This window comes from Zootoca vivipara, chromosome 15 (assembly GCF_965207765.1).
Source record: "Zootoca vivipara chromosome 15, rZooViv2.hap1.1, whole genome shotgun sequence".
Classification (NCBI taxonomy): domain Eukaryota; kingdom Metazoa; phylum Chordata; class Lepidosauria; order Squamata; family Lacertidae; genus Zootoca; species Zootoca vivipara.
The window spans coordinates 6,654,526-6,680,214 of NC_142598.1; the positions used below are offsets into that span (position 1 = coordinate 6,654,526).

At 43.0% G+C, this 25,689-nt stretch overlaps 1 protein-coding gene and 1 long non-coding RNA gene across 4 annotated transcripts; one reads left to right on the forward strand and one right to left on the reverse strand.

Moving 5' to 3' along the window:
• Positions 1-1,830: 1,830 nt before the first annotated feature.
• RAVER1 (ribonucleoprotein, PTB binding 1) lies at positions 1,831-25,514 on the reverse strand. Of its 3 annotated transcripts, none has more exons than XM_088658664.1 (15): positions 25,266-25,514; positions 19,915-19,981; positions 17,714-18,183; positions 16,152-16,343; positions 15,334-15,463; positions 14,491-14,591; positions 13,808-13,891; positions 11,373-11,484; positions 9,428-9,663; positions 7,691-7,784; positions 7,127-7,269; positions 6,442-6,519; positions 4,920-5,045; positions 3,598-3,681; positions 1,831-3,501 (listed from the first exon to the last, which is right to left on the reverse strand). In XM_088658664.1, exons 1-15 carry the CDS (start codon positions 25,476-25,478, stop codon positions 3,355-3,357), a joined length of 2,277 nt encoding a protein of 758 aa, XP_088514790.1. In that variant the 5' UTR covers positions 25,479-25,514; the 3' UTR covers positions 1,831-3,354. The 3 variants fall into 3 exon arrangements, with proteins under 3 accessions (XP_088514790.1, XP_060124779.1, XP_060124780.1); XM_060268796.2 differs by having other exon boundaries at positions 13,808-13,894; XM_060268797.2 differs by lacking the exon at positions 13,808-13,891 and having other exon boundaries at positions 25,266-25,513.
• On the forward strand, positions 10,024-10,348 carry LOC148683353 (uncharacterized). The gene is made up of 2 exons (XR_015947276.1): positions 10,024-10,064; positions 10,182-10,348. It is a non-coding gene; the product is annotated as an uncharacterized LOC148683353 (long non-coding RNA).
• Positions 25,515-25,689: the final 175 nt, after the last annotated feature.

Genomic DNA, 25,689 nt, shown 5'->3' on the forward strand with positions numbered 1-25,689 from the left:
AAGCCGCCTTGAACATTGTTTTAACTGTGGAAAGGCCATACAAATAAAATGTGATGATGTACTCCAAAGGAAAGGGTCTTTAGATGCCCTCCTGTCTCATTATCGCATCTTTCTTTCAGTGGTATATGACGCCTGGAGAAAAACATCCTGCCAAACTTTTCTGCCCGGCCCTATCATGATACTAAAGGGCTGAATTAAGTTACTTGCCAAGAGCAAAATCACATAAGAAGCAAGAGACTGAAGAGATCAGTTGCATTTTTTTATTTAAAAAGCTGCAAATAAAAGACATTTTTTTTAAAAAATTAATTTTTATTAAAGATTTGTGTGAGTGGTTCTTCCACAGGACTTTTTTATTCTTAGAAGTAGCTTGGGGGGAAGCGGAACTGGATTTTGATCAAAGCAGTTGTGCTGGCAGAGAAGGCTTAACCCTTCCTTACCATCATTTCCCCCAAATTGCATCCCTGGAGCTATTTGTCCATAAGAATCCACCAAACATTGCTGCTTTTAATAGTGTTTAGAGCCCACCAACTACACCTTCCCAAGCTGCTTTTAAGCAACAAATCAGAAGACCCAATCAGATCTGCTTTATTGCAAGTCATTTGGGCACAACACTCCTTGAGAACTTTCAGTGCTTCTGTTTTAGCATCTTAGAAACGCAGGATATCCCCTAACTTTGCAGATGCTGAAAGGACTAAAATAACAATTTTGTAAGTTCCTCATGGACAAGGGAAGAACAAGGTAGTCTTTCAGAGAACGACAGTCTTGGCTGGGATACACCCAGAGCAGTCAGGCATATTTAAACATAAGAGGATTAAGTCCCAAAGGTCCTGTGCATGAATTCACTTAAATTCAATACCATGTTAGCCATGGTAGCACCCGTTTCTCTGGAAAATGGCAGATCTTAATATTTTAACCAGAAGCCAATGGTAGCCCTATTCCATCTTGTCTCATGTCACCATTAAATCTTACATGTTTTTCCTTTTGGGACATCACTATGGTATAAGCCTTCTCACTTTCTTCTGCTGCATATTGGATTTATACACTAGTTAGCACCAAAGGTGTAAATAAGCCCTCCATCAACACTGTTATAACAAGGTCCATTTATATAAACTTTAAATACCGGTATTTTGGCAGGTATTATGTTTAAAATCTATGGCACAAATGGAGATACTATCCCTTCAAGAGTGGTTGAGGGCTGACAAGCCTTTCATAAACTGAGAAGAGATTATTTCCTTGGCCCAGTGGAGTGAGAGCACTTTGTACAACTTGAATTGTATGCTGAAGCAAAGCAAGTACCGTATATGTGTAATTTTGTTTCAATATTTTATACAATATGTCATAGAGGAGGGAATTAAGTATACTTTACAGGAAAAAAAATATTACAAAAGACAACACAAATCAATGCTGGAAGGATATCATTCAAACTTAATCCATCCCCACCCCACCCAGAAATTAGAAGTTGTGGTATTCATTTAAAGGTAAAGGTAAAGGAAGAGGGACCCCTGACCGGGGTCCAGTCGCGAACGACTCTGGGGTTGCGGCACTCATCTCGCTTTACTGGCCGAGGGAGCTGGCGTACGGTGTCAAACAGGGTCAGGGAATGGTGGAACCCAGGGAGAAGAGCAGCCTGGGGAGAGTCTCATGATCCATACAGAGAGGCCCCCGGGTCTGAAGGTTGCCGACCCGCTCTAGAGTGTATTTTTACCATTGTATATACAGTTCTAAATCATGGTACAGAGATTAGGCAATCCAGCTTGCTCAAAAACATCTGCTTCCACTGCTCATTATTCTTAAAGCTCCATGCACAAAGAATGAAAAAGCGAGAGAAGGTCTGATATAAATATAACTTTACTTTGGAAAGTTGGTATCCAGCTGCCAATGGATTTCAAATCCCACGACATATACAGCTAACCAAGCAGTATCTACAGTAGAATCATCATAGCATGTTTATAAAACAGAAAATGTATATAGGCTAAACTACAAATCCCCCAGGAAAAAGGCCACAGACCCCTTTCTCTGTCTCAAAGCAAACTCCACACGCTGAGAAAGGGTAATACGGAACTATCTCCTATTGTGAACCTAAGCAACTTATAGGGCCGTTTATCTCTGTACCAAGCTAAACCTTGTTCGGAGAATGTCCTGGCAGAATAGGGTTGTGCTTTCCATCTTTTCTCCCTCGGTGTAAGGGGAAGAGGATCATTCACAGCCCGTTCAAACTGGAGCTTGTAAATGCCAGTTCAGTGGAACCCACTCAAAAATCTTAGCTCTGCAAAAAGTGCAGGTGTAGCTTCAAGGCTGGGTCCTCTCAAAAAGCCAAATGGAGGACTCCTGTTGCCACCAAGATGGAAAAACGCTATGCAAAATTCTAAGTCACCCCAGGGAACAACACCCAAAGGCAGACCCAGCCACAGGAGCCTGGCTTAAGTGTTATCAGACTGCAGGATCAGCATTAAGACAAAACCACACTCACTCAAAAAACCTTTGCACCCAAGAAGGAATTGGTCTAAACCAATGAAAAAGAACAGCAACAACCCAAGGAGGGAGAGAATTTAAAACAAATAAATCAAGTTCATAGAGTTTACCAAGATCACACACTTCTAAACTATGTATTTTTAAATGAAGTAACTAAAAGCATGGATTTTTTTTTAAAAAAAGGTAATTTACAAATTAATCATAACCAAAATAAGTACACAGACTTAATGTTTAAAAAAATAAAAGCAAAGTCAGATTGCAGGGGAGGCAGAGCCATGTCTCTACCTGGGGGCTGCAGGAGCATAGTGATGGTGACAGGCTGCAGCTGACTAGGGCCGTGTTTTCCAACGTGACCACGCAAGAGTTCTCCGTTGCCATCTTCTTCCTCTTTAGCAGTTTGCTCTATCACACTGCAGCAATCCAGAGGCACCTACAGGATGCAAGTACATTCCTTTGCTGGAAAAAAGTGTTAAGGCAAGAAACTCGTATCTCTAGAAAGCAAGGCCCTTGCTCAACAGGACCATGCAAGTAGAATATACTGCAATAAGAGCACAGAACAGGAAGGAGCCCAAGTAGGGAAAAGGCATCCAGTTTCATTTTGGTCCAGCTGGCTGAGAGGCAGTAGGGAGCTGTTTGCAGCTTGGTGGTGCTTCTCCTGATTGTCGAAATAGCCTCACTTAGGGAAAAGGGGCATTTGCTGCAAAAAGCACCAAGGGTTCATCTTCAAAGCCCAGGATGTGCTTGCGTTGGATCCCATGCTCAGAAGCCAAGTCCTCTGCACAGAGTCTTAAAACCAAGTCTAAGTAAAACATTAAAAACATTTTTACAAAAAATTTACATATTTGGGGAAGAAGAAAAGTGAGCGCTTCTATAGGAAACTGATTAAAATATCCTCTTTCGCTTCATATAGGAGTCTGCGTAGTGCCCTCCCAGGCCTTGAGAATGCTGACCCACATAGCTCCCTTCTGGGCTGGGTTCTGGGGATGGGAGCAGGTGGGAAAAGGCCCGTTTCTGGCCACCAACCGGAGACTGCAAAAGCAATGAAGGGGAAGAGAGGCAGAATTAGGGAAATGACAAGACACGGAGGAGCTAAAGGTTTCAAAGTTCAAAGTTGTACCAACCCACCTTTGAGTAGGTGCTGTGTGAGTGACTTGTTGGTCCTAGTCCCATAATGCCATCTGCTGCACTCACAGGGGGCATCCCAACTGCCTGGAAGAAAAGGCAAGAGGAGAACGAACATCATTTTTGACTGCGAGGCTGACACTCCCCTCCACTACCCAGCGTGATACTATGAAAAACACTACACTGATAAAGGCAATATGTCAATCCTTCAGGGATACGGAGGCAAAACAAGCTCTCACAAGTGGCCTGAATGGGTTGGCTTGTTTGCTTAGCATGACTTTAACACACACACCCCGGGTTCTCTGGCTGTCCTGTGAGATTTCCCTCCAAATACTTTTCCTTTAAAGTTCCTGAAGAAAAGCATCCAAGAATCTCACGCTAACAAATGAAGCCAGAAACCCCCCTGTGCAAAATAATAGAATAAAATTAGACTAATTTAATTTATATATTGGGGTCAATCTACAGAAGGGTCTAAAGTTGCAGATTTTGAGACTGCTAGTAATACAAGTACGGATCACTACGCTTGCCAAGGCATGTCCATTAGGATCTTGCACTTTAAACAGATCAATGCAAGATCAGAATGCTTTTTTTAAAAAAGCATCATCAGTTTCCAAAAGGTTTACAATATATCATGTTGGCAAAGCAAGCCCAGAGCACAGAATAGGCACATAAACTACCTAGTTTTCTTGTTATTTGGATCCCAGCCAATGTTTCCAGTCTTGGAGAATTCTACCAATATTTTCCTTCTTATTCCAGGCTCTTGCCCTTCAGGTATTATTGGGACTATAATTCTTGTGATCGCTGACCAGCAGCCGTGATGGCTGGGGCTGATGGGAGCTAGAACCCAACAGCACAATAGATTCTCTATTCCCACTATAAACAAAGCAATTCCATGTTCACCTTTTCTTTTACAGGATCTGCAACTCATGCTCTTTGTGGGTTATATCTGAAAGTGTCTGCAATCTCCCTTGATCATATTCTACTGAGGTTTGGACATTTCTATCTTCAGCTGTGTGCAAAAGCTGTTGTCATAGGGAAAACTAGTGGCTACGAACTCAAGTGAAAAGCATGGTAGCCAATGAATGGGTTTGTCATTGTTTTTTATGTATTTTGTGTTCTCATTTTGTATTTTTATGTTGTCAATTGCCCTGTGATCTTGGGGTAAAGAGAGGTATACAAATTTAACAAGTAACAAAAATAAAAATTAAAAAAATGAGACCACAGCAGCAAGTGACTGGAGCTGTTAAGTGTGCCAGTGTAGCATCCAAAACTATCCAAATTTGCTTCCTAACACAAAGCACAACCGGCATTATGGGAAATCTTACTTTGTTTAGGTGGCTCTGTCTGAGCCCAGCCTGAAGGCCGCTGGTGAAATAGGAGCTTGGGGATCCGGAATAGAACGGAGGCAGAGGGGCTCCAAGGCTGTTCCGTTCAAACCCAGGTGATGACACCTGGAAAAGGGGAACAAGATTCACACCGGCTACTTGTGGGCAGAGCTTCTCACACCCCTCTCCACACTGTAGGACAGCAACAACTAAAAATGACTGATCCCCTCCCACCAGCCTATGCAACTTGCCTTGGAGAGGGAGAGAAAGGAGTGCAGCCTTATCAGCTACTAAGGGTCCTTTAAGTTGCCCCAAGCAGGACAGAAATAGTCAAAACGACACCGGGGTTGAGTTCTTCCAGAGAAAGAATTTTATTTCTTATTAATAAGAGACTCAAGGTGGTTAGTTCCACGACAAGAGTAAAGAAACACAAATTGCAAAGCTCTCTTATACCCTTCTTTTGGGCTCTTTCCCCCTCCTCTGTAAGAGTGCGCACGCAAGGGGTTCACGCACGCAAGGAGGTCACTAGTACACGTTCTGTGCGTAAACATATGCTGGCTTAGGCAGTGGTAACATAAACAGGACTATAGGGGACAATGGTGATTTGCGCATCTTCCCCCCCCCTTCACATCATCTATGCGTATTGTCAATTACTGTCGAATTCATATCTCTGGCTGGCCCTGGTGCCCTTAGGTAAGTTCCGTGTCTTCGGCAGCTAACACATCATTCCCTTTGATAAGAGGAATGTTTTCATTTTACAAGGCTGTTCTGTCTTCCTGTCAGTTCTATGCAATGCCTCCTTCTTACCCTTTGGCACACAGAGAGAGGCAAAGAAAAAAGCATTTTACGCACGACATCCCAGGGCTACAGCCTATACAGTCAGAATTCATACAATGCAGGCAATGCAAACTATAGGATCAGATCTACCGGTAGCTCAATAATACAATTTGCAAATCACTCTCTACAGGAGGATGGCAGCAGCGCTTGTCACCAGTTCAGCACTGCAGGATGGTTAGAAGAAAGAGTCCATTTCCTGCCCACAACCTTCCACAGCTCTGTGCCCTCCTTGTGCATTCTGCTACACAGTTAGCGGCCGTTTCAAGGACGGCTTGCTCTTAACCACCAAGTTTGTGGGTGTTCCTTACCGGACCATCTTCTATGCACATTAAACTAGCGCAAATCACATCATTTCATAACGACAAATCTCATAGTTATGGCACTGCAGCATTCTAAACCTACTGCCTTTCAGTAGATGAGGCCAGGAGTCGACATGTTTTAGTGCCACCATATCAAATCCAACATGGTATTTAGGAATATAAATACGACAGAGGCAGCTCCCTTGGGACTAGCCCAGGGGTAGCCAACACGGTGCCCTCCAGATGCTGCTGGACTCCCAACTCCCATCAATTCATGCCAGCAATTATGGGAGCTGCAGTTCAGCAAGGGCACCATGTTGGCTGTGTCTGGATCTACCCCATCCAAGCTACGGTAGGTAGAGGCATTTAAAACAATGGATGTTTACCTTCTGCTTGTTGTGTGCAAATCCACCTAGCTGGGGCCCTGTCTCTCTGGCCTGGGGATACATTCGCGTTCCCAAGTCCTTTTGATAGAAAAAGAGAAAAGGCAGGAACTCTTTAATCCCAAGCTGTGTAAACTGGATATAATTATGCCCCAAACGTTTCATAGCTGAGTTGGTTAGAGCATGGTGCTGATAACACCAAGGTTGCAGGTTGATCCCCATTAAAGGGACAGCTGCATACCCTGCATTGCAGGGGTTGGGCTAGATGACCCTCAAGGTCCCTTCCAACTCTGATTCTATGTCATTTGAACTGATATGGTCACCAATGAGAACTAGAAATCTGTGCATACAAGAACATAACATTTATTTCATAAAATTTATACATCACTCGATCTCAAAATAAAGTCAAAGCGCTTTACAAAAAAAGGCAATAAACTCAATAAAAAAGTACAACCCTAAAACATACAAAAGGTAAAGTACTAAAAGAGATTAAAATTACACCCTAAGCATCTGGGCAGGCTTGTCTAAACAAGGATGTTTTTTAGCAGATGCTGTCACACAGAATAATAATACAGAATGAAGAAGCAGAGCCTAAAGGGCATTAAGATAAATGAAAGCAACTCCAGCTCTTTAACCTTGCTGTTTATATTCAGAAGCCATGGCTCATAATGGATCTTCAAGTACTCACTGGCTGGTAGTCAAAAGCACAGCCTTCTCCTGTCAACCCAGAAGAAGGCAACCCAGCATCAGATAGGGAGGCCTGTGGGATTCTGGGATTTGAAACATTGCCCAGTACACCAGTCTTCAAGCTGAATGCTTTGTTGGCCCCACCTGCAAAATCAAAAGAGTTGACTATTAGCATGCAAGCAGCACGGTAGAAGAACCAGGGATGGGATAGGCTTTGTCCCACTCTAGACTCACCTCAGGGCTGCAGGAAACACCCTCATTGTCTAATCATGCAAGGCCTATAGCTGCAGGCAGAAAGAGCACTAAAAACTGCCATGCCTCTGCCCTGGTATTACCCATTCTGCCTCCATAAGACAGCGCAAAACACACCATAAATTATGATTTTTTTTAGCAAGTACTAGAGAACACAGTTTTGTACTTTCATTTCTCTTGTGCCAAATAAGGGATGGCATTCAGCTAACTTTTATTCAGTGTAGACCCACTGAAATTAACATGTCTAAATTTGGCCCATTAATTTCAATAGGTCCAATTTAGCCAAATACCACTTAAGATGTGGCCACCTTACCTCCAGGCTTGTTCGTAGGGAGAAGACTTTGCAGATTTAAGTAAGGATTGAGTGGAATCTTGAAGTCTTTGGGTGGCTCTCCTAGCAGAGAGACCTGTAAGAGAGGCAATAGTGAGCACCATTTCCTAGAGGTTTCCAGCTGGTGCCCTTAACAAAGACAAATCACACGTTGTGTGATAAAAAAAGTTAAACAGTTTTATTTTTTTGAAGAAAAGGTGGATGCATCCTTTATTAAAAAACAAAAAGTTAAACGTTAAGTCCAATGTTGGCGCTTGGTGAAGTGATCTACCCTGTTTCTCATATTTTAAGACATACCCATAAAATAAGCCATAGCAGGATTTTTAAGCATTCAAGGAATATAAGCCATACCCCGAAAATAAGACATAGTGATAGGCGCAGCAGCAATGCCGGACGCGGCAGGAGGAGGAGGAAAAAAATAAGACATCCCTTGAAAATAAGCCATAGTGTGTTTTTTTGAGGAAAAAATAAATATAAGACATGTCTTATAATATGAGAAACACGGTATTGGTTTTAAAGAGATTCCCAGCGACAAACACTTGGCAGTTTTTCTTCTAATAAAATGTGCAAGAGGATATACATACTTTTGACGCACTGATTACAGAAGGGTGGACAGGCTAAACACAGTGCCTACACTATGCTGAACATCTTCCGGCTGATCACTTGCAGCCCGATTTTGAAAACCCCTGAAGCCAGTTATGCTATAAGGGGCTCCTCTTGGTAGTTCCACCTCCTGAGGGATATACCTCCCTCAGAAGTTTGGTGTGTGTGGCCCAGGGCCTTCTCTGTGGCAGCCCTGAAGATGAGGAATCTCCTCACCACAAATGTACATCTGGCTTCTTCACTATGCGGGTTTCTTTACCCTGGCCTATGCTATCCAAGATAGGTGTTTTCAGAGCACACCCTATTCCTGTGACTGTAATTTGCTTTAACTGTTTTCAATTCTGAATTTTAAATTGTTGTAACCTGCCTGGGACCTGCTGGTGAAGGGCAGGTAATAAATTTAATGATAATAATATCTAGAAGTCTAGGAACTGGTTACGTTTCTATCCAGTTGCAACAGTTTCAACCCAGGGTTTCAATGGGGGCATGAGAACTGAAGAATTCAAAAGCAGGAGGAGAGCTGTAAGGGAAAAGGTAAAGAAGAAGAAGAAGAAGAAGAAGAAGAAGAAGAAGAAGAAGAAGAAGAAGAAGAAGAAGAAGAAGAAGAAGAAGAAGAAGAGGAGGAGGAGGAGGAGGAGGAGGAGGAGGAGGAGGAGGAGGAGGAGGAGGAGGAGGAGGGGGAGGAGTTTGGATTTGATATCCCGCTTTATCACTACCCGAAGGAGTCTCAAAGCGGCTAACATTCTCCTTTCCCTTCCTCCCCCACAACAAACACTCTGTGAGGTGAGTGAGGCTGAGAGACTTCAGAGAAGTGTGACTAGCCCAAGGTCACCCAGCAGCTGCATGTGGAGGAGCGGAGACGCGAACCCGGTCCCCCAGATTACAAGTCTACAGCTCTTAACTACTACACCACACTGGCGGTGTATAGGACGGAAAAGCACAACTGAAGCTGTCATGCAATATAAAAGCACTTCAGTCAAGACCCTCACATCTTTCTGAACTGCAATGCTGAAGGACAGAAAGGCACCACATAACATATACTCAGATTTTCACAAACGTAAACCTTCACAAGGTACCAGATTCCTCGCAAAAGTTCATTGATAGCCTCACACTTACCCCAGATGATGGAGGCCCATTTTCTGTCTGCTTTGGCTTCTGAAGCCCACTGATCACAGACCCCAGGATGGAAGTGGTGAGGCCTTGCAGCCCAGGCGGGGTCAGGTGGGGTCCTATCACAGAGTTCTCCCTCTCCATTCCCAATGGTCCCAGAAAGGATGGCAAAGGCAAGTTTCCTGAAGGCAAGATTGGAGACTTCACAGGTCCTGGAGCCATATCAGAAGGTAGGGAGCCACCTAAGGAGAGAACATGCACCCAGGTGAGAGCCACCTCCAAAAATAAAGTAGTTTTGGAACCCAAATCATCAGGTTGGAACAGTCAATTTACTGTTCAAATGTTGTCAACTAACCACTTCTTTAATTCATGGTGGTTAAAATACCTTAAGCTGCAGAAGGTCATTTGCTGGGCTTTTGCCAGTGAGGAAGGGAGTAAAATGGGGCCACACAACCTGGTAGGGATTTATACATAGACTGCTGGTCTGAGTCCTTTCCACAGGAACAAGGAAAAGCTCCAATGGGGGCAAGAGCACAATGGGTGGGTGAAAGTTTGCTACCACCTTCAACAAAGTCCAGAAATAAACGATAAATTACAAGAACTCAGGCCAAAAGAAGATGGATTTCAAATAAATCTTCACAAGGTTTTATTGATGTGATGTGGATTAAATGGGAATCAATCCCAATTTTGAAGGCAAATAAAGGTAAATTCCAGTAAAAATCAGGACAAGGCCCTGTTTCGACTATTCTTCGTCTTCAAGGCAAACATATTTGGTACACTTTGACCTGTGAATCTTTGCTGACGAAGAATAGTCGAAACAGGGCCTTGTCCTGATTTTTACTGGAATTTACCTTTATTTGCCTTCAACATTGGGATTGATTCCCATTTAAACTCCGCATCACATCAATAAAACCTTGTGAAGATTTATTTGAAATCCATCTTCTTTTGGCCTGAGTTCTTGTAATTTATCGTTTATTTCACCACCTTCAGCAAAGGCATGGGTGGGGAGACTCCTTCAGACAATGCAAGAAAAGTAGCAAATCCTACTCTCCTCCTATATTGCTCAGGTTGGTGGCTTCCTGTGGAGCTAAGACTCAAAACATCCCTTCATTAAACACTACGGGACTCACTGCATGGAAGGAGAGTTAATTTGCTCCCTTCCATGCTATCCTGCTCCAAATGAGGACTTGCTGAACAACTTGCTGTGCAACTAGCCTGAAACCTCTCCCTTCCTCATCAACAACTGCAGGCCTGAGGATATACTTGTTTGATCTGTAAGCAGAGTTCTTTGCTCTGCCGATCTTCCTACACAGGGAGTGGCACCAACCTAATTTCCACACAGGGCTGCAGGAGCTACTCTGGAGTGAAGAGAAGTGAAAATAAAATGCACAGAAAGATTTCTTATGGGCCAGAACCACAAGCAGAACATAGCTGAAGAAGCAACTGCTGTGGCTTGCAAAAATACCAACAGTTACTGAGTTGCTGTAGGAGTAGATCTTGATGAGATGAAGTTGCTGTGAGGTGCAGCACCAATTACCATATGCTAAGATTTTTTTAAAAAAAATCTTTGGCCCTCTCACTACATCCCAAAGCTTTCTCCTATTCAAAGGAGAGTCTGCTATACAGCAACCCAAGTAAACGCTTCTGTTGTGATGAAAGAATTCTGGACTTGGATCAGCAAGGTAAAAATCACACACAGCTTTATTGCAGACTCAAAATACAAAGTACTGTATAACAATAGTATAAATCAACAGTTATTAAAGTGGTTTCTCTTCTGGTTAGTTTCTGAAAGATTTTGTATAAATCGTCACCTTTTACTAAAAGAAAAAATCTACAAAGTAAGTTAAATGAGAAAAAGAACATAATTTCCGTAGCTTTTAGTAGAAACCATCACTCAAAAATAAAATTCTGGAGAGGATGTTGTTATGACCCTATACCACAAAGCACTTACCTGAGGACATCTCACTCAGCAACTGATTTCCTGTTTGAGAAGCTGGTGTGTTTTGCATTCCCAAAGCATGCTGCAAGGAACCCAGTGGAGACTCTCCCAAGATTCCTGGTTTCTACAAACAAATCAATACGTTCCCACAATTAAGACAGGAAACAAGACTGTGTGTGATTAAAATCCAACACACTCAAGCCAATAATCCACTACAAACCACTAATCTCAAGCAAGGCAATGGCAAAGGCATACTGATCCAAATGGTTAAAAAAGGGGGGGGATCAACTACATACAGCCACATCACTCATGTCTCTAGAGCAGTGGTTCCCAAGCTTCCCCCCCCCCAAGGACCACTTGAAAATTGCTGATAGACCACTTAATGATTTTTCTGCCTGTTGCAGCAATTGCGCTGTGCTAGATGATGTATGATTTTTAATTTTATTTTTACTGTTTCTTTTATTTCTAACATTTTGCATTCTGTTAAATTCAGACTGTAACACAATAAAGTACAATATAAGAATCTAAAGAAGCAATAATAATACAATTTAAAACCAGTATGACTATTTAATGCATACATACTGCAGACCACCTGAATGCAGCTTACAGACGCCAGGCAGATCATTTTGCTAAACCAGTGCCCAGGTAACTCAATACCACCGGACACTCCTGGCAAGCTATGTTCAGATACAGAACAGCCTGAAAAAGATGGCGCTTTACAGATAGGAGAGAAGTGCACCAATGTCTTTCAGATGGACTTCACAGGACTTTGCGGTATAGACTGAGTGAGTTTAGCTGTTGCAAGTGGCCGAAATGCAACACAAACAGAATTCTACAGCACAAACTGTTAGCTTAAATTCCAGCACACTCATGCCCTTTCCCCATTCTCCAACTGTTCTTCTACTGCTGTATTTCCATTTCAAAGCAACCCCCAGACAATCCAATACAGCTGCTAACTTCCTTGCACCACTGTTCTGAGTATACGAAACAAAATAATAATAAAAATTCCTTCCAGTAGCACCTTAGAGACCAACTAAGTTTGTCATAGGTATGAGCTTTTGTGTGCATGCACACTTCTTCAGATACACTGAAACAGAAGTCACCAGACCCTTATGAATAGTCAGAGGGTGTAGTGAGGTTGATTTCATGCGGCTCAATGTGGTGCCTTCCATAGTACTAGTTACAGGTAGGTAGCCGTCTTGGTCTGACATAGTCAAAACAAAATAATAATAATAATAATAATAATAATAATAATAATAATAATAGTAATTCCTTCCAGTAGCACCTTAGAGACATTCCTTCCAGTAGCACCTTCCAGAAAATTCCTTCCAGTAGCACCTTAATTATATTATTATTATTATTATTATTATTATTATTATTATTATTATTATTATTGTTTTGACTACGTCAGACCAACACGGCTACCTACCTGTAACTGAGTATACGAGTTACTATTATTTGAAAGATCCTCTTTGTGATAGTTGGGATGGATTTTGCTGTTCAGCTGCAACAGGGACAACATTAACAGCAGGCAAAACCACAACATTCAGGGCTATTTAATTCCAATGCAACTCCACCCCATAGCTGCCAAGTTATCCCTTTTTTTAAGGGATTTTCCCTTATGCTGAATAGGCTTCCTCGCGAGAAAAGGGAAAACTTGGCAGCTATGCCACCTCAACCACAGCAAGTTCTAATAGTTGTTTGTGGCAGACTCTTCCATCAATGGTTGGAGGCAGCAAAGCAGAATAGAAGCCTAGAAAGCTATGCTCTGAAACCCAACTTGTTGAGAACAAAAGTCTGAAGTCTGATAAGCAATGGTTTTCAACAAGGAGGCATCAGGAGGAGGTTTACCCCATCCAAATTCAGAGGGCCTATGTCAACCCATTTGGATATACTCCCAGAAGGAGATGGAAATGTGGAAAACAGACCTGTTCTTTTTTTTTTTTGCAGCTCTACCTCTTTGCCCTCTACTCCACGGCTCCTTGTCAAATAATGCTAGATATTTGGAAAACTTCAGACCACCATGGACAGAACTGCTCCATCATGCACAATTAATTTTGCTCCACAACGGTACAGCTCAATTGGTGGTGCATAGGCACACAGCACTCACTGGAATAAATATGTCCCCATTCAGCCTTAAGGAAGTGAAGAGGCAGTGAAGAGCTCCTCATCAACCAAGAACCCTCGCTTTATCACAAAGCCTTGTACTAGTCATGCTAAATGCTACTGCAAGCCAACCCCCCTGAAACTATGGGGTTTAAGGCTTAAACAGAGTGAAGTCCTAGTTCTAGGGGAATGTCTTGCACAACACATCCTCCCCAGTGAGACTAGAATATGATTAAAGTTGGAGGATGGTCCCTGCAGTGCTCCTTCATGCAGCGCACACACAATAAACACCCACACACAAGCAGCATGATTTTCACACACAGGTCTGGCCCAGCACTCACATGGAATATGGCCTGGTTTTCCTTGTTCTGCAGGAGTTGTGTCCAGACCTGGTTTTGGACTAAGAGCAAGTTTCCAAGAAATGCCTTCTGGAGCAGAAAGCAAATAGAGACCAGAGACAGGGTTACTAAAAGCCAAGAGAATTAAAACAGACAAGAAAAAAAAACAGAGAAGGAAGTTGGAAAGTAAGAGCCTGCATCAAACTGCTGCTGTGTACAAAGGCAAGCCACTCCAAGGACATTTCTATTACCAGGAGATCAAGCAGACTAGATCTTGCCCTGTAGGAACCAGATGGAACCAGAGCTGCTAAAATTCTCCCTGCCATTCGGCAAAGCATTGCAACTGTACACAGAGAAACTCCAGTGAAGAATTAAATAATAGATACAACTGGATTCTTTTGAGTGTGAGGCTAAAGTGAGTTAGGCTGCAGGTGAGTAGTGGAAGGATCACCAATGACAGAAGAGAATGATCCCCATGTAGAAACCCAAGGTACTTGTTTTCAATAGCAGTCGCTGCCCCTGCAGAGATATGTATCTGTATATAGAGGGGGTTTATTAGGAGTGGGGGGGGGAGAGACAAGGAGATTGTTCTTTATCTTTCCACAATCTGGAACACCAGCCCATCCATGGATAGGGCAAAGATTAACATCAATGTTGTTTTACCTGCAACACTGAATGGCAGTTACCTGTTGTGCTTGTGTTTGATTTTGAAGTGCTAGCTGAAGCAGAGCTGTGGACAGGGCAGGGTTGCTTAGCAGATGCACTGATGGAGGGGCTCCTAGGATTCCTGAAAAAGAAAAGGAAAGTTTTAAAAACTCTCCAATGTAATGGGGTGGGGAATCCCTTAGCAACCCCTCAAAATACTGCTGTAATGCAAACTGAACCAAAAAGGACAGCCCAAATCGTGAAACCCTTCATCTTTTAAAGATGTCAGAATACCTTATTCACTTTTGCTTTTGATGAATGAGTCCAGGCTAGTTTTTTTTTCTTTACTTGACAGCACTAGTTTGTTAGATACAAATCCTCACATTAGATAAACTACGAGTAAGAAGGAACACCATTTTGGTTGCCTCATGAAGAACTCTGAAGCACATACTACATCTGCAAAAGTGCCATCTTATCCATTTTGCATGAAACACAAATATTTGGTAAGAATTCAAGCTCTTTCTGATCTGAGGAAAGCTTCCCTCACAAGGGAACATACGGCATAATGAGCACTGAATACATGCCACGCTTTTTAAAGCTTGGTAGAAGGTTACATTCCTGCTCTTTTTGAACCTGCTCTTCTACAGCCCAATATAAAAACAACAACTGACATATCTATATCGTGAATACAAGTGATCCCTGTCCGATTGCAGCTCCAATCAAGTCAGTGATAACACATCTGGCCATTAGCATTTGCCACTAGGGCTGAGGAGATCAAACATACTCAATGGGCTCACTGTGGGAGGAAACCCCAAGATCACATAGCTCAATACCAAAGGTGCTTTCAGAGACATCCTATTTGAGGGCCCCTTATGCATACTTGCCTTGCTTTCCTCCAATGGCTCCATGAAGGAGAGGGTTGAATAAGAGCTGGACTGACGTAGGATTCCCTAAGCTGTTCAGAATCTGAAGAAGATTGGGCTCGGGAAGAAGCCCTTTTCCACGGTTAAGTGCCTGTAAAAGCAACAGCAGCAAAAAAACAAATAAACAAATAAATCAAGAGGCAGCTGGACCCACTAACTGATAGAAGAACCTTTTCATGATCATGACTCTAACCATGCAGGAAGGGAGCATCCGAGTGTACAGTTAAGGTTTCAGCTCACAAAGTAATTAACAGTTTACAACACAGAACACTTAAGACAGACAGCCTGCCACATTGGGCCATTGGAGGGAGACCTTTGGGGTTCTGTGAGCTGTATTTTGTTTTGAATCACACATGCACCCTTGTAATGAGGTGAGCTGAACATGTAACTAAGTTGCTCTCCTTTTTACTTAATGAGTCTATCAGTATCAAACCATCCGCACAATACAGTGGATGCCCATATAGAACAGATAATGGCTACAGGAGGAAGCCTTGTTGATGAGCAGAAGTTTGTCCAAAACCAAAACAATGGAGGCATTGTGTCAGTCCCTGGAGATGCAACACCCAACTCTGGACCCAAACTATAAACCTCTAAAAAAGATACAGGCACGAGGAGAAAGGTGGAGAAAGGAACAAAAGGTGGCATTGGCAAGAAGATGATTTCAAACTACACACAGAAAGAAGCATCATTTAACATATTTATACCACTTGCTAGGAAGAAAATCTTAGTGCAGCTCACAACATAAAACCATATAGTAATTATTGTGAATTGAACCTTACTGTTGCCTGTGCTGCTATCAGAGCAGCTAGCATACTTCGCCCAGGAGGGCCCGGAGCACAGAAGGACACTCTGATGTGGTTTCCAGCGAGTGGCAAGCCATTGGTGGCCTCTTGGACCATCTCTGCTATCTCAGCTGACTCGTACTCGAGGACTGCAAAGCCCTTTAGCTGCCCATCCTGTCCACATGCCAACTATGCAAAAGGAAAAGAAGGCAGTAAGAAGGTGACTCGGCACAAAAGAAAGAGGACATGGCTGCTTTATATGCTTTGAGCCAACCAAAGCTGAAGAACCTACAGCCTCAGAGAATCCCAGCAAGATTCTGCATCAGTAAATCCTCCTGCGCTTAGGGCAGGAGTAGTCAATGCATATTCTCCAGATGTTGAATTCTAACACCCATCAGAACTAGCCAGTATGGCAAGTAGTCAGGGATGATGGGAATTGTAGTCCAACATATGGAAAGAGCCAGAATGGTTATCTCTGGCTTACTGGGACATGTATCAGCTCATTTTGTCAAGAGAACCAAGCTACTACAAGAGAATTGCTGAGCTAGGGGCGAATGACAGGACAATCTTACAGCAACCCCCCACAAGAGGCTCATTGGCACAATCACAACAGCTAACCTCATCCCTCTTTTGCCTTAAGGTTGGTAACCAACAAGCACTTTCCCCCTCAAAAAGACAAACAATGCAGTCAAAGAAACCACTATGTTGCAATTCACATTTTGTTATATGGAATTGGGAGGCGGAGGAAGGTGGAGTTATAGCCAATAGCCCTGCTACTAGCATTACCAAACTGTTAAAGCAAGTACGGTAATTTGGCTAATTATATCCCATTTGCACTGATGGGGCTTGTGCGGCTTTTAAAATATGCAACTGCCTGAACCAGAACAGATTAATACTTCTACTTAAATTGGCGTGGCAAACAGTTTACTAGTGTGGTTGCATCTGTTGCTACAGCTATCAGATGGCAAAAAGGATATACAGTAGCTCATCTCATGTTTACAGAAAACCACAAAAATATGGAGGAGACAGATTCCAAGATTTCAAAACTATATAGAATTTGAACAGAGACTGTCTGTGGCCACAGGATTAGGCTTCCACGTTCTATACATTTCCTTGACCCTGGCCAGAAGTGCAATCTAATCAACATGGACTACATGATTCTTGTTGTCCCTTCCAACTCTACATTTCTATTATTCTATGTTGAGCACACAGAAAAACAAACTTTTTGCTTTTGGGATAGGTTGTGTGATTCAAGCAAACAAATTTCTTTGAGCTGGAAATTGTGCTAAATGTTAATCCCCTGGAAGTGAGTGACCAAGCACTTAGGACCAGCAGCAAGTTTCTAAATTTCATTATTGAAGAAGTTTGCAACACAACACTGTTGTGCTATTCACAGAAGCAAACTGGAAGGGGTGGCAGCCTGATCTTTTGTTGCTTCAGAAATATCCTGGGAAGTGGATTCTAAAGTAAGTGCAATAAGCCTGTTGTGCGAAACTGCTTTGAGTGCTGCACTAAGCGCATGAAGGGCAGCCCTCTTCCCTGTGGCCCAAGGTGCTTACCTGACAGAATGTTGGAGGGCAGATGGCAGAGAAGGTCTGCCTCAGTTCTTCTATATCATTGTAATTGTGTGGCAGTTTATCTATACATAAGCACTTTGAATGAATGAGGTCCAGGGTCAACTGGTTAACATCTGTCCAGTGAACATACAGAGTCCGTGTTCCCAACTGTTTGCCCAGCAGGTCAGATTTTGCTCTGGCTGCTGAATCCTTTTTCATGTACTCCACAAAGCCATAGCCTTTGGAGTGCCCCGTCTTCTCACTGTACACCAAGAAGCAGCGTTCCAGGTTCCCAAAGGGCCGAACCAGGTCCTCAAACTGTTGCTGCGTGTAAAGCTGGGGCAGGTTGGCAATGCACAGCAAGGCATCTGTAGGTTGTAACTGCACTGTGATCTCTTTGTCTCGCAGCTTGCTCAGGTGGAATTGCTTAATGGCCGATTCTGCCTGTTCCCCATTCAGTAACGTGACGAAAGCTGCAAGAGATGGAGGTTATGTAAAAGCTATTGACAAGACGTTACATAGCAACACACAAGTCAATGCCCACAAACCTCTGCATAGATTTCAAGGTGTATACCGTCAATCACAATTTTGCGCAGAGGTTCTGCTCCCGGCCACTGCACATTGGTATGCCCCGCCCTGTTGTGCCTCTGATGTGTTTAGTGATGTTTTTGGGTCACTCCTGGGTATGCATGCATACACAATCGTACGTCATTCGGATGCACGTTAATTGGTTGTTGCCTGTACGCAACAGAAGAATTGTCATGCTGGACTAGACAGAAAATCTACCCAGTCCGGCAATCTGTCCTTAGTTGTGGCCAAGCAATATATATCAAACACAGCATGAGTCAGACAAATATTTTCTTTTCATTGCCAACATCTGACATTCAGAGCTGAAAGATGCCATAATAAAACTAACTGCCAGGGACATGATAAATTAATATTGTTTACCCCATGACTTTTAGGTGCTTACGGAGTGAGTTACACATCCAGTTTAAGAGCACATCTGTGGTTACTCTTGGTGTTTCCCCATCCTAAATAAATTTTGTGCCTTTTATAAACTTGGTGACTACTCTGTTCAAATAATATAGAAGTGTCTTAAATTTGCTGATATTCATCCCTTGCTAAGTTTGCTTTCTTCCCTCTTTTTTCATTTATGTATTTACACATACATCTATATCCCAATTTTACTCCATTTTAAATTAATATTTTATTAAGAGATGGTAAAGTCCAGTCAAAGGCGACTATGGGGTGTGGCGCTCATCTCGCTTTTCAGGCTGAGGGAGCCAGCTTTTGTCCACAGACAGCTTTCTGGGCTTCTGGCACAACGGGACACCGTGACGAGTGCCAGCGTGCACGGAAACCCCGTTTACCTTCCCACCGCAGTGGTACCTATTTATCTATTTGCACTGGTGTGCTTTCGAAATGCTAGGTTGGCAGAAGCTGGGACAGAGTAATGGGAGCTCACCCCGTCGCAGGGATTCAAACCACCGACCTTCCGATCAGCAAGCCCAAGAGGCTTGGTGGTTTAGACCACAGTGCCACCAGCATCCCTTGATTGATGTTAGGATTGATGTGATGAATGGTCCACTATTAGAATCACCAACCTTCAGGCATGCATGCCAGAAGCTTTTCCTTTTCATGAACAATTTCGAATGCACAACAATACTATACTGTTTAAACAAGACAGAAGATATATGTAGCCTTGCCCAGTCTGTAGAGAGTGAGTTATGGATATTCAGAAATGAACAGAAAAAGCCAATGGTGTTATTTCCAGCACAAAAACCAGATACTCCCATGTGGCACATACAAGACCTCATGGGGCTCCTGGGCTTCTAATTTTCCAAATGAAGTTACTAGCCACCTCACATATGGTTGAATGTGCAAAACTGAAGGATGATCACACACAGAGGACAGTAAGACCAAGACAAACAAAATGTCCACACCAGCAAGCAAGAAGAATATTAGAAAAGATCCCCTCCTACATAAACTATGTGCATCAACCCATGTCATTCTCAAAACTATGTGCATCAACCCAATCTTTTAGTTACCCATGAATCTGCATTCAATGGAGATTTATTGAAAGGGGGTGTCCATTCAGCTAGGTTCAGCAGATTATTTTCTATTTGTCAAGAATTGAACAGTCAACCCACCCTATAACCCACCCTATGATAGAAAGGAGAATTCTGTAATGCTAGTTTACTTACCAGTTCCCTTGTATTTATCCACAAAACAGTACTTAAGTTCGTAGTCACTCAGCAGATCATGAACTTCCTGTGTAAAGTCAACAGAAGAAATCCAGTTTGAACCAGAGTGGGAAACATTACCTCTTTCATCAAAAGGAATCCCAGCCACTTCCCCCACCCCAGTCCACAGAGGCCAGAATCTGCCTAGAGGATAGTTTCAGCAAAATACACCCTGCCCTCATTCCTGAAGCCAGTCAAGCCCCCCTGCTAAACTGTAGAGCATGAAATGAGTATTTCATTTGATAGTAAAAGCTGCATCCACATCCTGGCAGTAACTCCAGCAAAGCCTAATCAATACTTTGAGCATTTCCTGGTTCTGGATTTTTTTATCTGAAGATTTATCTTGCAGGCTTGGACAAAGTCCAACTAAACATGCCATACAATTCAGGTTTTCACAGAACTGGTTTGAAAAGCTCCCTCTTGTTGAACAGAAAAGTTTGGCAACACTGTGTGCGTGAACTGACAAAGTCAAATAGCAAATATGCTCTGCTCTTAAAAGTCCCCTTTCTGGGTTCAAACTCAGTAATATTACTGGCCACCCCCCAAATAAAGTAATCAGATACACATTTTGATCCTAAGTCCATAAAAGCCCTATAATAATCAAATATGGTTTTGGGAAGTCTTTTTAAACAAATAATTCTTTGTTTAAGTGCTGTAACTTCAAAACTGAATGTGATGGAAAACAGAAGTCCCTCTCTGTTTTATATGGGATACATTATTAGAAAATTATTGAATTATCTGAGACTTGTGTTAGGTCAGATTAAGAATAACTTTACTGTGGTGTGGTCTGATTTTAGAATATCTACTAACACTGAAGATCATGGACAATCCCTGTGGCCAGTTTATAATAAGGTCTGGTTGACATAGCCTCTTTTCCTTTTCACATGATGTATCTGAAATAGTAAAATATGTTTAAATGTTGTAATTTATTCTGAACTCATCCATTCTGAGATAAACGAGGAACAAACTTACCTGCTCAATGGATGTTTTGGATATGCTTTATTATTATTATTATTATTATTATTATTATTATTATTATTATTAGCCCATATGACTGGGTTGTCCCAGCCACTCTGGGCAGCTTCCAACAAATATAAAAGCGTAATAAAACATCAAACATTAAAACTTCCCTATACAGGGCTGCCTTCAGACGTCTTCTAAAACTTAAAGGGTTGTTTATCACTTGGACATCTGATGGGAGGGTGTTCCACAGGGTGGGTGCTACTACCGAAAAGGCCCTGTGCCTGGTTCCCTGTAACTTCACTTTTGGCAACTGAGGTGTTTTCTGCAGTGGCTCCCCGTTTGTGGAATGCTCTTCATAGAGAGGTTCGTCTGGCACCTTCATTATATATATTTAGGCTCCAGGCAAAAATGTTCCTCTTCAACCAGGCCTTTGGCTGAACAATACTCTACAGCCTTTTAAATGTGCATGGGGGGGGTATTGTTTTGTTGTCTCCGTTTTAACTATTTATTCGTGCTTTTATCTTGTATTTTTATCTTGTGAATGGCCCAGAGTTCTTTTGATGAAGGGCGGTATAGAAATCTAGTACTGTAATAAATATTGTCTCAAGGTACGATTCACAAACAAAACTGGCCTACATTCACCATTATAAGGATTAGTTGCCAAATGACTTTGTGTTGATGGAATTAAATGTTTTTCAACTAAGATGATCTTTTAATTGAAAAGAACCAGAAGGCACTATACCTCCACTTAAATATGACATTATGGTCTGTATTTACTGAGGGAATTGCATAATCAGCATAAATCATCAACAAGAACAGCTGGCACCACAGGAGATCAGCTTCCTTTCCAGACTGCAGTCTTCCTGATCAGCAGCAAGTCAGTATTAGCATGCGCTTTATGCTGCCCGAGGCAACACTTTCACTTATTACTCAAGACACTTTTCACTTCTGGCAAGCAGGCGAGCTGAACAGGTTACCTCATTTGAGGCATGTGTGATCTTTTCACAGAAAGGAGTCAATCTCGCTCAAGGTCATACTGTGCCAAGCCAGCTAGCTCCACATTCTGACCATGAGAGCAAGAGTGCATACGGTAGATGGATAAGCAAGACTCTGGCTTGAAATGTGCCACCCAGAGGCAGCTTGAAACACTCCAATGTACTCTTCCAACATAAACCTAGACAAACTCTAGGGAGAGGGTGTTATTGACGCCCTTGAAAAGGCAGACATTCCAATTAAAGGCAATTCTAGAAGCCTGCCTCTGATACTTTGGCAGCAATCAATAGGGCTTGGGAATCAAGTGATCTCACCCAAACAATGAGGACAGGTCACAGGGTCAAACCTTTACCTGGTGGGCTGTTCAACTGTTTCTATGTAATAATGTAAAATGTACACAATGAGGATTTCCTATGAAGTTCCACTGTGCTTTCTAAAGTTCAATTGCCCTTCCTGATCAGACAATTCACTCCACTACATACAGGATGCGGATGTAAATGTAATCCTCATAAGAATTTTTTTTTTTAAATGAGACGTTTATACAGAGGTGCATCTTAGAACCTGTTTATAAAACACCTATCTCTAAGAAATGGTATCTATCCATTTAGGAGTTTCAGCCCACCTATAGTGGGCCAAAACTCTCTGCTTTGCTTACAGAGCTCTGGGAGACGCCAACAAGGCTGCCCGAGTTCCCACAAGAACCTCAGAGAGACCAAAAAGCAAAGTGGAGAGCTTAAAAGCTCTTTCTGTGCCAGGAAATCTAGCACAAAAGAAGCTTTTAAGCTCTCCACCTTGCATGCAATTAATTGGAGGCATTTCAACCAATCGTCTTTCAACTGCTCAAGGTTGAAATCAGAGTTCTTCCGGCTTCAGCACTCTCCCCTCAGGTCTCTATGAACTAAATCTGAGAATATGCATAGAGGCCGTAGATTCATTACATTTCTAGTCCACCATTCATCCAACTCAAGGTGGGCAATGACCAGTCAACCCACACTTGATTAGCTTCAGCAAAGTTACTGCATCACATGTTCTGTGACACATCTTGAAAGAGATGCAAATACGTAAACACACACAGACAAAATGATAGTGTACTGCTTCCTTACCATTGTATTTCCCTTAACAATCCTGTGGGAGTGCCACTATTCTGTAATAAAACATGCTCATTTGTTTCCTCAAAAGCAGATAACTATGGCCAGTTTAATTTACAATCCCTAGAGAAAGGTTTTCAGCAATGTTAATGGTGTGTTGTGTGAATAACTTGTCATCTTTCTTCTTTGTTAAAACTGCTGCTCATCAACCTCACTAAGTGGTTGCCAACTAACTCAAGAAAACAATTATATCTCTCTAGTAATGTATGCACCAAAACATAAGAAGCCTGCAGGCGCCTTAAAAGCCAACATATTCCTTACTGCTTAAGTTTCAGAGTAAAAGCCACTTCAGCAGGTACATCATGTTGCCCACTTGACAGGTGACAGGGTTATAGAAGAAAAAAGATCGAACATTAGGGCCAAATTCTATCCAATACAAGGAAGCAGCAGCAGATGTGTCAGAGTTCTCTAGAAAGTCCAAATGTAACAAGATAATAAGCATTTTTTCACCAACATGAATGGCTATCACCAGTGACTGCTATTGTGAATATCTTGAATGCATTTGGACTCTGCATAGAAATACCACACCTACTAATGCCCCTTGCACTTCTTTGCCTTTTAAATTCATGGTTTGCAACCCTACTTCTGGTTCATGCATTTCAAAACATAATGCGTAGGTTATGGGAATGTATTGTGGTATTATTATGTTTGGTGACTTGACTTTATGATAGTTTAGTAATGATTTACTGGTTGTTGAGAGTGAATTTGGTTAATTATTATTTGCTGATAATTTTGAGAGTGATATTTTGCCTAACAGATTATTGAATATTACTTTACAGTATTTGATAGAACTTGTTTATTTTAAAGTTGTTCTTTTTATTACGACTTATTTTCACTGGATCAGATCATTATGAGACGTGTGATCCTGGCTGTATATTCTGTTGTTTCTGCAGCTTGTAAGCCACCTTGGGTACAACAATACAGAAAGATGGCATACAAATTAAAAGTGTAGTGAAATATATCAATAATACACAGCTGAGAACAAAACAATACACAACTGAGAGGTTGCCCCTAGCCCAGGCATCCCCAAACTTCAGCCCTCCAGATGTTTTGGACTACAATTACCATCTTCCCTGACCACTGGTCCTGTTAGCTAGGGATCATGGGAGTTGTAGGCCAAAACACCTGGAGGGCTGCAGTTTGGGGATGCCTGCCCTAGCCCCATAGGATTATGTGCATTCTTCTACAACAGCCATAGAAAAGATTGATGATGTGTCTGGCTCAATTCAGACATGCTGAATTATGGTTATGGCTTAGCTATAGTTTGTGGTATGGTGTCCAAACTGAGCCATGGTGTGTGAGTCAGATTCAAAATCCATGGTCTGAAGTCTGTCTGTGAACCATGGTGTCTGAGTGTCTGTATTGCAGAACACACATCTCTTCCCACTAGCAGGGCGTTCAGAACATGCCCTTCCTTCAGCAAATGTGTGAGGGGCCAACGTGGCTATATAGCTGCTAGACACACACCCTGGACACCAGCTCTTCCTCCCCTGGAGGCTGCACATTCAGTGTCTGCGTGAAAGGGATGTACAAAGGCATGAGCCTTGTTTGCGTACAACTATACCAGTGAACAGAAAATACGTTGCCATGTTGGCAGGGGCCCATCTACAAGGCGTCATCCAACTTTCCCTCATGTGTTCACTGTGTGTGTGAACACCCCTTAAAATACAGTAGCTGAACAACATGCCAGACTCCCATTTGCATCTGTACTGGGTTGCAGCTGGGGTGTGTGAGGTGTGTTTGAATATTCCCCCATACTCCCTACACATAGAACCCTATGTCAGAGAGAAGGTTCTCCGCTAACTTTTCCTTGACTAGCTTTGTTTGCAAAGATCTATTTCTTGAAGGCTAGAGAAGATCCACTGCTTGCTGTAGGAAATGGTACAGCCAGGAAACAGATAAATCGCCAAGGACTTTTTGTTCGTCTGTTTCAGCTCTTACTTGGTGAGAACTGAAGTGAGAAAAGTAGTGAAGATGCTTCGCTAGCAAAGGCGAATTACCGCACCCAGATCTCGAATCTTTTTCAGATGGCGCTTCTGAAAGGCAGTAGGGTCAGGCACTCTCAACCACAGGCAGATTAGTTTGCCGCTTTTCGTGAGTGAAGCGCCCTTCGCCGCGTGCGCGCAAGCTTCAGGGTTCAGCAGAGCTCCTCCGCAGGCAGAAGAAGGTGACTGAGAAAAGCGGCAGGGGGGCGGGGAGAAGGCTCACCTGGTTAGCGACGTCGGCGGGCAGCCCCCGGACGAGCACCTTGCGCCGGTTGCGGAACTGCCGGGCGCTCCTCTCCAGGCGGCTCCTCACCTCGGCCGGCTCCAGGCGAGGGAGCTCCTCTTCGCGGGCGCTGGCCGGGGCCGACGAAGCAGAGTCGGCCGCCGCCGCCGTGGGAACCCCCGCGGAGAGCCCCGCCACAACCGCCGTCGCCATCTTGGGAGCCAGCCGTTCTCTTCTCCCGCCCTCAGGCTAAGATCAGCGAGAGCAAGGGTTGGGAAAGAGCGGCGTCGGCGTCACGGCGCCAGCCCATTGGCCTGAGTAAGAACTCCGCCCGCCCCCCGGGCAGTCGTTGGTCGGGCGCACCAATGAGATAGGGCCGGGCTGGGCGCGGGGCGGGGTGATTAACCCTTCGCGGTCTGGCGCG

Excerpts from the sequence above, each read along its gene's own strand:
- RAVER1 (XM_060268796.2), bottom strand. The coding sequence starts at position 25,478 with ATGGCGACGGCGGTTGTGGCGGGGCTCTCCGCGGGGGTTCCCACGGCG. Across the intron at positions 9,664-11,372 it reads GCTGAGTGAGATGTCCTCAG|GTGGCTCCCTACCTTCTGAT; the intron begins GTAAGTGCTTTG and ends TTCTCTCCTTAG. Across the intron at positions 7,270-7,690 it reads CCCTACGAACAAGCCTGGAG|GTGGGGCCAACAAAGCATTC; the intron begins GTAAGGTGGCCA and ends TTGATTTTGCAG.